The sequence below is a fragment of the Arvicola amphibius genome, chromosome 3 (assembly GCF_903992535.2).
Source record: "Arvicola amphibius chromosome 3, mArvAmp1.2, whole genome shotgun sequence".
NCBI lineage: Eukaryota > Metazoa > Chordata > Mammalia > Rodentia > Cricetidae > Arvicola > Arvicola amphibius.
Window position 1 is genome coordinate 127988782 of NC_052049.1, and position 14762 is coordinate 128003543.

The 14762-nt window shown below is 40.7% G+C and overlaps 1 protein-coding gene across 10 annotated transcripts in view; it reads left to right on the plus strand.

Moving 5' to 3' along the window:
* The window catches only part of Parp6 (poly(ADP-ribose) polymerase family member 6), a 32664-nt gene extending 18877 nt beyond the window's left edge, over positions 1 to 13787 (plus strand). For 4 of the 10 annotated variants that reach the window (XM_038322773.1, XM_038322780.1, XM_038322774.1 and 1 more), the window contains 8 exons: positions 1793 to 1841; positions 2093 to 2205; positions 2924 to 2996; positions 3607 to 3709; positions 12333 to 12412; positions 12785 to 12848; positions 13015 to 13099; positions 13430 to 13787. In XM_038322773.1, the coding sequence (XP_038178701.1) occupies positions 1793 to 1841; positions 2093 to 2205; positions 2924 to 2996; positions 3607 to 3709; positions 12333 to 12412; positions 12785 to 12848; positions 13015 to 13099; positions 13430 to 13532 (670 nt within the window). In that variant the 3' untranslated portion in view covers positions 13533 to 13787. Of the gene's footprint in view, positions 1 to 1792; positions 1842 to 2092; positions 2206 to 2923; positions 2997 to 3606; positions 3710 to 12332; positions 12413 to 12784; positions 12849 to 13014; positions 13100 to 13429 lie in introns of those variants that run through there. The other 6 variants (XM_038322778.1, XM_038322781.2, XM_038322779.2 and 3 more) reach the window with 4 other exon arrangements.
* Positions 13788 to 14762: the final 975 nt, after the last annotated feature.

Consider the following 14762-nt stretch of genomic DNA (forward strand, 5'->3'; position numbering starts at 1 on the left):
TTCTATCTTCTTCCCTGATGAAGAGTGGCTAGAACCAGATGCATTGTTGTTTCCTACTGTTAGCAAAGAATTGGGCTGTTCCATTCCTCTCCTTCCCTCCTGCTGATCTGTCTTGTTTTCCTGACAACTTCTCTTTCTAGTTTGCCTCCTTCCAAGTCAACCCCTGACACTAAGAAGCCAATGCAGTAGATTATTTCCTCATAGCATGAGTAATTACCAGACATAGACTTCTAAAGTAGCACTGTAAATTATGGTGAGAGCCTGGAATTGTCTAGTTGGTGAAATACTTACCATATAAGCGTGAGGACCTGAGTTTGATACCTGGCACTCACAAGAAGAGACAGGCATGATGGCATACATTTGTAATTGCAGCACTGGGAAGCAAAGATAGGCAGGTCCCTGGGGCTCACTGGCCAGCCAGAGTAGTCTAATCAGCGAACCTCAGGTCCCGGTCAGACTTGTTTCAAAAACCAAGGTGGACATCTCTTAAGGAACAACACCTGAGGTTGACTGTGGCCTCCGTGGGTGCACATGTGTGCATACACAAAAATTTAAACAACCACAAAATAAGTACACTGTACCCACTGTAGGAGATTCAGCTCTTGCTGAATCCTTAGTTTTTTGTGCTTTTGTTCTCTTATCCTTCTGTTCAGGCTATATACAGCCTAGTCTGTCCTTGACTCCTCAGAAAGTTCATTCTAATTTCTTTTGTTTCTCCCCCAATCTGTATAGTGTCTTTCTATTTTCTCATCCCTGAGATCCTTTAGGATTCCTTTGAGCTTAAGCAGGTTGGCTCCTGGGCCTCAGTTTTGGGATTTTAAACCCCAGACACCAGTTTAACCAATTTCAATTCAGACCTCTCTCTAATTGGTAACTTCTGATTCTCTTTTTGTTTGTGGTTCTTTTTTGGTTTTTCAAAACAGGGTTTTTTGTTTAGCTCTGACTGTCCTGGAACTTGACTCTGTAGACCAGGCTGGCCTTGAACTGGCAGCGATCCACCTGCCTCTGCCTCTTGAGTGCTGGGATCAAAGGCATGTACCACCCACACCTGGCTTTTTCCCCCCGGTATTTATTTATTTATTTATGTTCATTTATTTATTTATTTATTTATTTAATTTATTATATATACAATATTCTGTCTGTGTGTATGTCTGCCAGCCAGAAGAGGGCACCAGACCTCATTATAGATGGTTGTGAGCCACCATGTGGTTGCTGGGAATTGAACTCAGGACCGTTGGAAGAGCAGGCAATGCTCTTAACCACTGAGCCATCTCTCCAGCCCCACACCTGGCTTTTAATATTCTTTTTGTTCCATGTTTTTCTCTCCCTAGTTATAGCAGCCTCCCCCGACTCTTTTTTACCCGTTACTTAATCCCTTGAAAACTAACTGGTCCAGTTGGTGGCTTCCCTTTAAAATCTATATAATTATATATGTAATGTTTATATAAGCATTATCACTTAAAAGAACTATCAACGGCCAGGCAGTGATCACACAGGCCTTTAATCCCAGCACTTAGGAGGCAGAGACAGGTGGTTCTCAGTGAGTTTGAGGCCAGCCTAGTCTACAAAGAGAGTTCCAGGACAGCCAGGACTGTTAACACAGAGAAACCTTGTTTTGAAAAAAAAAATAAGAAAGAAAGAAAAGGAAACATCAACTATGACCTGGAAATTATCACACAATTCAGACATTGGAATCTTACTTGCAGTACCTAGACTAGAGGAAAGTTTCTTCTTCAGGATACCCTCACCACATACTTATTCTGTCCATTCTCCTTTTTCTGTTTCTTCCCAGGATAATTTCTAGCAACAGGTCACACATTGTCAAACTACCTCTCAGCAGGGTAAGTAATTATTCTCCCTCTGTAATCTTAAAACTTTTAAGTGAGAGGCAAGGAGGGGCTCTATGCCCACTCATTGTATTGGTCCCTGACTAGCTTGGTTGGTACCGTCTGTCCATCAGCATAGTGTTTGACCCTAAACATATTTCCCTTGTTTGTAGTTAGTGTAAATCTGATTTGTTTCCTGTTTTCAACCTTTCCCTCCCTGATCTCTGTTTCTGCTGTTCTTTTTATCCCACCCCCACCCTGGGCAGCAGCTGAAGTTCATGCACACCTCACACCAATTCCTCCTGCTGAGCAGCCCTCCTGCCAAGGAGGCTCGGTTCCGGACCGCCAAGAAGCTCTATGGAAGCACCTTTGCCTTCCAGTAAGGATGGTGGAGGTGGGGTGTCAGAAGATGAGCTACGATAGTAGGGCCTTGGGATCTATGAGTTTTGTTTTTTCACGATGGTCAACTAGTCAGTGGTTATTTACTAAATGCTACTGTGGTATGTGCTGTAAAGGATAAAATGCTGCATGTGACATGGTCTTTATTTTTAAACTGCTTACGATGTGGTTGAATGGACAGAATATTTTCATGTAAAAAGATACAAAGGAGAAGATTGGAAGGATAGAGTTAAAGTTTGGGGAAGAAATCCACAGTTTATGTCCAACTGTGGGAGGGAAGAAAGAAAAAAGTGTTAAGGGTAATTTAGAGGAAGTCTTAGTGCTTCTTTAAAAAATGCAGTGTGACCTCTGGACTAGAAGCCATATTGAGATCATTGATAAGTTTATTGAATTTGAGATGAAATTATTGAATTTGAAGTGTCAGGAAAATAGGCAAATGAAAATATGAAAATACTGAGCCAGCATTTGAGGGTTTAAGATGTGGGGTTAGTTGAACAACAGGAGATGTAAGGTTTAACCACACACTCACGTATGCACATACATACTTCTTGCTGCCTATGACTTTATCTGTGAACATGTCAGTTGTTAGGTGTGTTTGCCCATCTGCATGTACTGTGGGGTAGGCGGTGATAATAGTCTTGGAAGTACTCCTAAGAATCTCATACTATGAGGGGACGTATTTCTATCCTGCCTTACAGTGGGTCCCACATTGAGAACTGGCATTCAATCCTGCGCAATGGGCTGGTCAATGCATCCTACACCAAACTGCAGGTGAGGATGTGTCCTTTTCCCCTTTCTTTCCACTCACGCAGCTATGGAAGTCTGCTCTAAAATGCTTGAATATCTGTTCATGCCTCTGCATCACCATGTCTAGCCTATCTACAGAGAAAGATAGAGCCTATCTACAGAGAAAGTTAGCACTGTAAATATAGAATGAATGTGGCTGTTGTATATTTTGGTTGTTTAGGTAATGGGAATTAACCTATTATTATGACAGAGACTTTCCATTTTGTGACTATTCAAGGAGTTGTTACAAAGGCTTATTTCATTGCCTTGAGAAACTACTGGGAGTGGTTTTTGTTCCTCTTCCTGCTACCTTTTCCATAGTTCCTTTGTTTGAGAATCTGAAAATATATGAAGGATTGAGGTCATAAGTATGAATGCTGAGGCAATGACTCAGTGGCTCTGCTACTCCCCATTCTCCATGGTATTCTTTAGTATTTTGAAAGCAAGCAGTTTAACTGAATCCACTTTTCAGCCAATCAGCTTTTCAAGAGTAGGTGCCTCGAGTTTTTTGAATGAGTAAGAAGGTAGATAAATGGAGGGACAAAGGACTGCATAAGTGTTGTGGATGCCTAATATACAGCCATGGGGGTCCCAGGCTCATATATTCATCCTGGTGTTTCCCTGCAAGCTGCATGGAGCAGCCTATGGCAAAGGCATCTACCTGAGCCCCATCTCCAGTATTTCCTTTGGATACTCAGGTAAGCAATACTCTTTGGCCACCTTGACTCTATATTACATCCATCTGTGAACACATGAACTTTGCTATCTTCTCTTTCATCATGGATATTTGGTCTTTGTTAGCACCCTCCCCAACCATGGATACACATTCTGTCTCTTTCTATTTTCTCTCATTAGAAATTTAGATTATTTATGAGGCAAGGGTAGTTATTCTAAAAAATGGTAGTTTTATACAGTGGAGGAACTAGACCCTGGGGATGGGTTAATGAATAAATAGAAAACAAAAAAGGCTTTTTGTAGACCAGATTTTTTCTTTTCTTTCTTTCTTTCTTTCTTTCTTTCTTTCTTTCTTTCTTTCTTTCTTTCTTTCTTTCTTCCTTTTTTAACTGATTTGTGTAGCTCATGCTGTGCTTGAATTCAGTGTGTATCCAAAGATGACTTTGAGCTCCTGATCCTCCTGAGTACTGGAATTAGAGCCATATGCTACCATGCCCATGTAAACCACATATTTGATATGAATAACTACAAATTATGTGCATACATGTGTGAATATTCTTGAACATAATTTGCTTATATTTTTGGAGGTATTCTTTTTTTAAATTTAAATGGTCTGTAATCACACTATTATAATATTCACATTGAGTTTAAGAGAAAGTACTTCATTCTAGAGTCTAAGGAGATGATTCTAGCATTATTTAACTCAGAAAAACAATTGAAGTTGGAACTCTTTTGGTCTTCCTTGTTCATGTTCTACTTTGGTCTGCTTTTGTTCTTGTTCAGTAGAGTCTTTGTCTAAGCTACAGCAATCCATGCAGTTGCATGTCAACAATAGGAAGGCAGTTTATCCTGTTTTTTTTTTTCTTTTATAGATTATTGTTTAGTATTTTTAGTAATATGCCCATTATAGAAATTAAAAAACAAGAAAACTTATATCTAGAATCACAGAACCAAGACAGGCAGTAGTGGTGCACTACTTGGGAGGCAGAGGCAGGTAGGTTTGTGTTAGAGGCCAGTTTATTCTATAGAGCATATTGCATTCCAGGCCAGCCAAGGATAAACAGAGAGAAACCCTGTCTCGAAAACAAAACCAAAAACTAACAAAAAAAGAATCACAGAACTGCAAAACTAATAATCTAGTTATGGTGATAGGTTTATAAGTAATCCCAGATATTCAGGAGGCCAAGACAAGAAAATCATGAGTTTGAGGTCATCCTGGGCTACTTATTGAGATCTTGTCTCAAAATAAATTCATAAAATGCCTAGGGACATAGGTCCACAGTGTTGTGTTTCTTAGCATACATGAAGCCTTAAGGTCAATCTTCAGTACTACAAAATAAGCAAACAAATATAGAACCGGTTTTAATGATAGAACAAAGGAATCAAAGAAGAGCTGGTAATAGGTAGAAAGGAAAACCAGTGAACTAATACACTATAGGGCAGAAAAAGCCAGATGATTCAGCTGAGTATGGTGACTCAAGCCTTTAATCCCAGTCCTCAGGAAGCAAACAGGAGGGTCCCTATGAGTTCAAGGGCAATCTAAGTTACATAGTAACTTCCAGACCACTCTTGATTACAGAATGAAACCTTGTTTCAAAAACTAAACAAATTAACAAAATGAGGGACCAAAATGTAGTTTAGTGGTACAGTCCTTGCCTACCATGTGCAGTGAGGTAACAAAACAAAAACAACTGGTAGATAGATCGTGATTAGTTTAAGAAGAATGGGCACAAATATGAACAAAAATGCAAGCATCACTACAGATGTACCAAATTTTCTGAAGCTTAGGAGAAAAGTCTATAAATGCTCTATTAATAATTTGAAACCTTTTGACAAAACATCTCGAAAAAGGTAAAAGAAATTAAAAGTATAAATGATGACCAAACCCAAATAGTATTTGGGTGTTTTGTATGTTTGTTTTTTGGCTGGGAATGGAACCCAGGACTTTGAGCATGATAGATAACACTATTTACCTCTGAATCACCCCCCTCTCCTCACAGTCTTTCTTATGAGTCTTAAACTGTCAAAGAGCCGATTGTTTTAATCTTAAACAAAAATCTAGAGAATGGAAAAAGGGAAGCAACTAATAAAAGTTTGTCAGCTCTGGTTGAAATTAAAGCACTCCATCAGAGTATATTGTAGAAAGAATGGCAGGCTGCGTCCCGCCACCCGGCTAGCTTTACCCAAAATAATTACACGGAAACTGTATTCTTTTAAACACTGCCTGGCCCATTATTTGTAGCCTCTTATTGGCTAATTCTCACATCTTCCTTTAACCCATATTTAGTAATCTGTGTAGCACCACGAGGTAGTAGTCACTTACCAGAAGAGATCTTTTTTTTTTTTTTTTTTTTTAAATATTTATTATGTATACAATATTCTGTCTGTGTGTATGCCTGCAGGCCAGAAGAGGGCACCAGACCTCGTTACAGATGGTGGTGAGCCACCATGTGGTTGCTGGGAATTGAACTCAGGACCTTTGGAAGAGCAGGCTATGCTCCTAACCGCTGAGCCATCTCTCCAGCCCCCAGAAGAGATCTTAACCTGCATCCATCTCAGAGGGGAGAAGCATGGCTACTGCATATGGCGACTGCCTGAAGCGTCTCCCCACTGCCTGCTACCCAGTATTCTGTTCTGTCTACTCCGCCTACCTAATTTTCTGTTCTCTTAAAGGGCCAAGGCAGTTTTTTATTAATAAAAGTAACACATAGACACTCCTCCATCAGTATATCTTAAAGGGAATGTAAAGACAGGCTGCCAACTTGGAGAAGATACTTGTAATATGCATAAAAACATAAGATTAGTCTTTACATGTATTCAGAAGGTACTGGAGAGATTGCTCAGTGGTTAAGAGCACTGACTGTTTTTCCCAGGTTCAGTTCCTAGGACCCACACAGCAGCTCACAACCATCTATAATTCTAATTTCAGGAGATTGACATCCTCGTCTGATCTCCAAGGATATGCACATGGTACACAATTATATACATAATACTTTATGTATATATTTATTAATAGATAATTTAAAGTGGCAACTTAGTATGACCTTATCTCAGATTTTAAAAGAAGGACCAGGCTGTGGGGGGTGGGGGGTAGTGGCAAATGTCTTTACTCCCAGTACTGGCCAGCCTGGTGTACAAAGTGAGTTCTGTGGTAGAGCATGCACCAAAACCCTGAGTCCAATCTCAAGTGATATTTAAAAAATGTATAGGTCAATACAAAGCCTTTTGAAAAGCAAGCAAATAATATAAATGGTGATTCCATTGAAGAAATGCTCTCTTGCCTCTGTGTGAAAGCTGTGTAATCTCTAGAGGAAAGTAAAATAAAAAACCAAGTGACTTGTTACTTAGTATTCATATAGATTAACAAAAAGTAAGAAATCTGGTAATAGGGCTGGAGCGGTGGCTCAGCGGTTAAGAGCATTGCCTGCTCTTCCAAAGGTCCTGAGTTCAATTCCTGGCAACCACATGGTGGCTCACAACCATCTGTAATTAGGTCTGGTGCCCTCTTCTGGCCTGCAGGAATACACGCAGACAGAATATTGTATACATAAGAGAGAGAGGGAGGGAGGGAGGGAGGGAAGGAAGGAAGGAAGGAAGGAAGGAAGGAAGGAAGGAAGGAAGGAAGGAAGGAAAGAAATCTGGTAATACCACGGGATCTCCTTTACTGTCTGTAGGGATAAGAATTGATATAGCCATTTTAGGAGACAGTTTTTTTTTTTCTTTTTTGGTTATTGTTGTTTTGTTTTTTCAAAACAGGGTTTCTCTGTGTAGCTTTGGATCCTGTCCTGAAACTTGCTTTGTAGACAAGGCTGGCCCTGAACTCACAGAGATTCACCTACCTCTGCCTCTCATTGCTGGGATTAAAGGCAAACACCACTGACATCCATTTGAGAGAGACAGGTTTCTTAAATGTTCGTTATTTATTGTTCTTTTTGTGCATATGTATGTGCACGTATATTATTTGTACTTTTGGAGGTCAGGGTCAGAGGGAACACTTGCTGGAATCAGCCCTTTCCTCCTACCCTGAGTAGAGGTCCGATTCAGGCCATGAAGCTTGGTCACAAGTAAGTGCCTTTATCCACTGAGCCATCTTTTCAGCCCAGGAAAATAATTTTATTTTATTTTATAAAGCAACATAATCAAAATAAATAAAAAGCCACTCAGTGGTGGTTGCACGCCTTTAATCCCAGCACTCGGGAGGCAGAGACAGGCGGATCAAAAAAAAAAAAAGCAACATAGTTTATCTCTTTGACCCAGCATTTTTATTTCTGTATATGCAAGCTCATGTACATGTACAGGAATGCTTAAAGCAAGACTGTTTGCAGCAGCAAATCTTGGAAATAGCTCAGATCCTCATCACTGGCATAGCAAACAAATAAATTTTGATATAACCATACTGGGTAATTATTGAGCAATGAAAATAAAGGACAGCAATAGCATGTAACAACATAGACAATCTTAGTAATGTTGATTAAAAATAGGCAAGTCAGGCTGAAGAAATGGTTCAGTAGGGAAAAGTGCTAGCCATACAAGTCTGATGACCCAAGTTCAGTACCTAGAACCCCAGTGCTCTTGTGGAGACATGGGTGACAGAAACAGGAGAATCACATGAAAACTTCAGGACCAGCCAGAGCATAAACAACAAGAAAGAGACGTTGCCTCACTAGGTGGGACTATTAAGAATTGACTTCTGAAAATTGTACTCTGACCGCGACACATGCACTGTGACAGTAGTTTTTGGAAGCTCTTCTGGGATTAAGGGCATATTGTCATTGCCCTACTGGTTTTACTTTTTTGAATTTGAATCTCGTTATTAACATGAGAATTTTAATCTGCATCATACAGGGAGGGTCTAACTCCCTGGGCACTGGGAACAGAATGAGGAAGTCAAAGCCAACACACCTCTGATGCTACACTGGATCTCTGACATGTGGGAAGGGCAAAATGTTTTTTATATTGCTCAATAAAACCAGATAAAAGTAAAAATATGAAAGAGTTCTAACCCTGGGCTGGGCATGTAATTCATGGTAGAACACTTGCCCAGCATGTGTTAGGCCCTAGCTTCAGTTCCCAGTGCTGCAGAATAAATGTTAAGTAAGTTTCAGGGCAACAATTCCTCTTAGATATGTCACTTAGAGTCAGAATGTCTTGAAGTAACATGTTTAATCTACGTAGGATAAGTGCCCAATGGATCCTAACGTGTGTAAATGAATCCTCAGGTTCAACATGAGAGTGGACTTGAATTAGTCTTTTTGGCTTCTTATTAGGATTTTCAGTTTTAAATCTTTGTTCCAGCGTGAGCATTCCTATGGTTAAGTTCTTATTTTCCAAGTAATCAGATTCTCTTGGCTTTTAGTTCCCATGTTCTTTCCCTTTTCCTCATCTCTTACCAAGTTATTTTCTTTTTCTTTTCTTTAAGTTAGTAGGTACTTGAATACCTTCAGTTACCAGATGGAGCCAGGAATCTTTATAGATTCCTTGTCTTTCCTTAGCACTTTACCAACTACATTAAAACATCAAATCATACTGTCCCTTTTTTTTAACTGTAAGATTATAGATCCAGGGGCTGGAGAGATGGCTCAGCGGTTAAGAGCACTGCCTGCTCTTCCAAAGGTCCTGAGTTCAATTCCCAGCAACCACATGGTGGCTCGCAACCATCTGTAATGGGGTCTGGTGCCCTCTTATGGCCTGCAGGCATACACACAGATAGAATACTCTATACATAATAAAAAAAAAAAAAGATTATAGATCCAGACTACCATGAGATTTTAATAGGAATTTGGATTTACTGATCATCTAGTCCAGTTCCTTATTACTTTATGGATAAGCTGATATGTAGAAAAGCCAAACACTTTCTTTAGATCATTTGACTGAAATCCTCCTGACTTGTAGGCCATTGTTCTCATTATTCTATTGCCTGACAAGGGGAGGCTTTGTTTGAATCACTGGGTCTCTGAGTCCCAGAATTTAAATAAGAATATTTCCTACACTGGGTGGGATGTATGCAAATGTCCCACTTACTGTTGTTACTCTGGCATTTGACCAGCTCTCTTGCCTGTTTCCTTCTCCTTAGTCTATTTTGTTTTTTTTTTTTTTTTTTTTTTTTTTTTTTTTTTTTTTTTTTTTTTTTGGTTTTTCGAGACAGGGTTTCTCTGCAGCTTTTTTAGAGCCTGTCCTGGACCTAGCTCTTGTAGACCAGGCTGGCCTCGAACTCACAGAGATCCGCCTGCCTCTGCCTCCCGAGTGCTGGGATTAAAGGCGTGCGCCACCACCGCCCGTCCCCTATTTTGTTTTTCTATTTTTTTTTTCACCAGGGTACCTTTGGGTTGGCAGCATGGGGTGTGTTTAGAGAGCATGCATTTGACCAATGACTCTGCTAATAACTTGGCCATCAGTGTCAGAAGAAATTAGGGACAGTGAATGGAGATGGAAATTTTCTTTGTTTAGTCCTGTTTTGAAACTCATTCTGGTTGGGCAGTGGTGATGCATGCCTTTAATCCCAGCACTCTGGAGGTGAAGGCAGAGGCAGGCCTACAAAGAGAGTTTCAGGACAGCCAGGCCATGCAGAGAAACCCTGTCTTGAAAAACTTAAAAAAAAAAGTAAAGAAAAAAGAAATTAATTCTGGACACAAAAGTATTCAGAGATTATTCTAGGCATCAAATAGTGTAGTCTGAGGACAGGAATGCAATAATCACTGGGTCAGTATGAACAGAACAGTGCCCTTGGTTTGAGACAGGGCAAGAGTTTAGTTACTTAAAGTACCACCGCTAAGGCTCACCAAAGAAATAAAATTACTCTTTCTTCTTCTCCTGACTGCTTTTTCTGGAATAGAACCTTAGTGGAAATTTCTCTTAGAATCTTGCCAATGAAATATCTGAACTGAGATCATGATGTTTAGATGCAGAGTTGAGCCTTGTTAAGGATGATGGAGAAGGCTGTCCTACAGGAGGAAGGGATTGGCAGTTCAAGCTGAGTTTTGTTCAGGCCATGAATTTACATTTGAGAATATAGTATATGTCTGTGTTGAGTTGACAGCTGAATTGCTCAGTGAAGAATTTCAGTTCAGTGGTTATCACCTCCCACTTGTACATCGTGGCCATTATAAAATCAAGATAAGCTGCAACTGGTAAAATTTCTTGATGCCCAAGCCTCATGACCTGAGTTTGATCCCTGCCATAAAAGTAGTCCTCTGAATTGGGTGTGGTAGCACATGTTGTCTTTAATTCCAACACTTATAGAAGCAGGTGCTCTTTATGAGTTCAAGGCCAGCATGGTCTACATAATGAATTCTAGGTCAACTAAGACTGGAAAATCAAAACCCAAGCCAAAAAAAAAATTAAAACAAATCAATAAAACCCCAAAAGTTGTCCTCTGACTTCCATATGCACCTGCACTCATATCACATACACATAATAATAAATAAAATTTCAGTTTAAATTTTTGATATAGAGACAACGGCAAAACCAAGAATTAAAGCAGAGTGAAGTTGTAATAAAGTAGAATGGTGAGGTTGGAACCCTGATTATGGCTTGTAATTATAAACCAACATTTTCATATTTGCCCCATCTCCTTGATTACACACCCCTAAGTGATAAGGCTGTGATTATGATAAACCTGGAGACAGACTGAAATCCTGTCCTTAGGCCAGAAAGAGTTGGCAGTAAGGGGTATATGGGTACTGTTTGATATGTAAGCAAAAATCCTATTTCAGTCTTTACAAACAAGACCTCTCCTATAACTGCTGAAAGTAGAAGAGGAGCCAGGTCGTGGTGGCGCACGCCTTTAATCCCAGCACTCGTGAGGAGAGGCATGTGGGTCTCTGTGAGTTTGAGGCCATCCTGGTCTACAAAGCGATTTCCAGGACAGCCAGGACAGTTAAACAGAGAACATGTCTCAAAAACTTTAAAAGGGGTGGGGAGGTGGGGAAGTGGAGGGATGGTAGAGAATTTAATCTCTGAGATAATGTAGAAATGAGAGGGAGATGCCATTTTTTTTCTAAAGGTAAGATTCTTCAAGGTGAATATCTGTGGAGAATCAATTTGGAAGGGCTCTGCTTTCTCCTTCTATCCTGGGTGGTCAATCTTTTGTGTAACTTTAAAGCTTTCTCCTAACTTGACTCTGAGGTATTGGTGTCCTACACTGCCAGGCTCTCCTTTCCCGACTCGAGTGTTTCATTAGAACCTCAGTGGTTCCCTTGAGTTCTTGGAGGATCAAGTTCAGTTGCCTTAACAGCCTGGTTTATATCTTTTACATCATTTTTTGCCATTCATTATACTGTATGCAAATTAAGTTCTGTGGGTCTATCTGTCTTTATGCTTTCCATATTCTATTATACTAACTCTTCCTAATTCTGAGGTTCTCGGTCTTACTGGACCAGGACATCTTAAGATCTCCTGGCTAAGCTAGTTCCCCTTCCCTGGTTCACGCGGTGCTTACAGGCTCACCATCACAATCGTCACCGTACTCTATTGTAAATACTTACTCCTTGCCTACAATCTCCACCAGGTTAAATTCTGCGAGGGTAATCACTTGTTTATTCACTACTGTATCACCAAGTATCTCTAGTTTGTATCTGTCATATAGTAAATACTTCCACAAATATTTAAGAAATGGACGAATTAACTGAGTTTGTTGTTCTGTAACAGGAATGGGCAAAGGACAGCACAGAATGCCATCCAAGGATGAGCTGGTCCAGAGATATAACAGGATGAACACCATCCCCCAGGTATTTTTTTCTGGTTTTGCCTGAGTTAGGACCTTTTCCTGGATCCTGCTAAAATGATGAATGTGAGAACGGTGGAGCAGAGGCCATTGTAGGTCATTTAAAAGTATGTTATGAAATTATCTTACTTCAGTCATATGTTATCTGAAAACAAAGTCATATGAAAGCAAGGGCAGGTTAAATGAAAAGATGAACATGGAAACTGTGGCCCCACCAGGGTAAATCTATGTAAGCAAACATTTGGAGGGCGGCTGGGCGCTCATGAGACCCAGTTCACACCCCAGTCAGTTCCCGTCACCAGTAACTATTCAGCTCTTGAGAGCAAGCTCTAACATTTTACCTTGCTCTGCTCTCCTCTGCTTCTTTGTTTTTCAGACCCGATCCATTCAGTCCAGGTTCCTGCAGAGCCGGAATCTAAACTGCATTGCACTTTGTGAAGGTATGCAGTTCACCCAGTTCAGGTCTTTTTGGGACCCCAACCTTTATTTCTGCTGCTCCCTTGGTACATGGTTCAGCCAAAAGTTATGTTGAAGCAGCATGTTCTCCTTCCCTACCTGGACCACCTTAAGCTTTATATCTGTGACTTGTGGCCTCTCTTCTCCCAGTGATTACATCTAAGGACCTTCAGAAGCATGGAAACATTTGGGTGTGCCCTGTGTCCGACCATGTCTGCACAAGGTTCTTCTTTGTGTGAGTCTAAAAGGAGCCCTTGGTATTACTTGAAGAGTGAGGGTGGTAGATGGTGTGTGGCTGCTGAGGATGTTCATTTTTTTGTTGTCTGAGTCCTGTCCCTTGCTGTCTAATTTAGCTGGCACTGGGACTTTGCCCTTAGGGATAGACAGATCATTGGGGTCTGTGTAGAGTAAAACCTGCTGAGCTGATTGATCCCTTTATCCTGAAGAGCAGTGACAAAATCTTTCACTTTGGGATGAAATGGTCACGTCTTGAAACACTTCTGCTGGTGGATATGGGTTGGTATCATACTTCCCCTTGTGCTCACACTTCCTCTGTCTTTGGCAGATATGAGGATGGGCAGGTGGGCGATGCCAACATTAATACTCAGGACCCCAAGATACAGAAGGAAATCATGCGTGTGATCGGAACTCAGGTTTACACAAACTGAGGGGGCCCCAGCCCTCGTATCACCCTGTTCCCCCAGGATCCATCTGCCCTTGTAAAAGGGCTCAGGAGCAGCAGGTGAGGCTGCCCTGAGAAATTTCAAGGGGCAAGAAAAGGATAGAAGAGGAGGCCTTCATGGTGGAGATTGATCCAGGAACCACTCCACGTTTGGATGGCCCTGACTGACTCCCACCCCTGATTTGCCCAGTTGACTTCACCCTGTTTGTAAATAAAACAATAAAATGGAAGGTGCTGTGGACTGGGTATGATCACTGTGGTCCGCTAGCCTTGGCCCTAGACAGGGGTTGTGTTGTGAGAGTGGAATAGCCGAAGGTTGGGACGATTTGTTTTTCCTGAAGTGAAAGATGCATCCATTTGATTTCAGTGTTGTATTCTACAGATCTGTCTGTATTTTTAATAAAAATATCAAATAAAGAGGGGAAGTTTATCAGTTATGCATATGAAATAGGAGAATACCACTGATGACAGTTACTGGAGATTTAAAACTGTCAGAGTCAGAGCAGCTTTGATTTTTTTTTCAAATCTTCAGGACCAGCTGCTTCCTTATACAAAACCAGCACTGTCAGTCGTCCTTGTGTTGTATGTTAGAGGCTGGACCCTTAGTCTTTCTCCTGCCTGGCTTTTAATTAAGTGAGATGAAGAGGTAAGTTGGCAGGTGCAGGAAGCTGGGTTCTCTAACCTGAAGTCCTTTAAGAAAGGCTAGTCTAGGGTATACTGTGGGTATAGCTCTGTGGTAAAGTGCTTGCTTAGTATGCATGAGGCCATAAGGGGGCCAGAGGCTATCAGGATTTGGAGTGGGAACTCCTCAGAAGTCAGAACTCCTTAAATAGGTAGATGTTCAGAAACCCCTGCCTTTCTTTAACATTAGCTAGCCTTGGAGGATTGGGTTTGTCTTACTAAGGAAGCTTCTGGCCTTTCAGACTTGTTCCATATACCCAAAAGTCTTGGTTAATTTTTAAGACTTACTATGTGTAAACCAAGCTAGTCTTGAACTCAGAACTTCCTGCCTTTGTCTGTCCTGCGATGTTGGTTCCCTTAGTTAATTCTAACCATAGCTGAGACATGTTGAACATTTCCAAATATTTTATGAAATATTAATGAAAAACAAAAATGTAAACACAGAAAACACCACAAAGTTCTTTTAAAAACCCAGCTTTTCAATATGATTTCAAATTCTACTATAGCTCTCATTTCCATAGCCTGCTCTAGACTA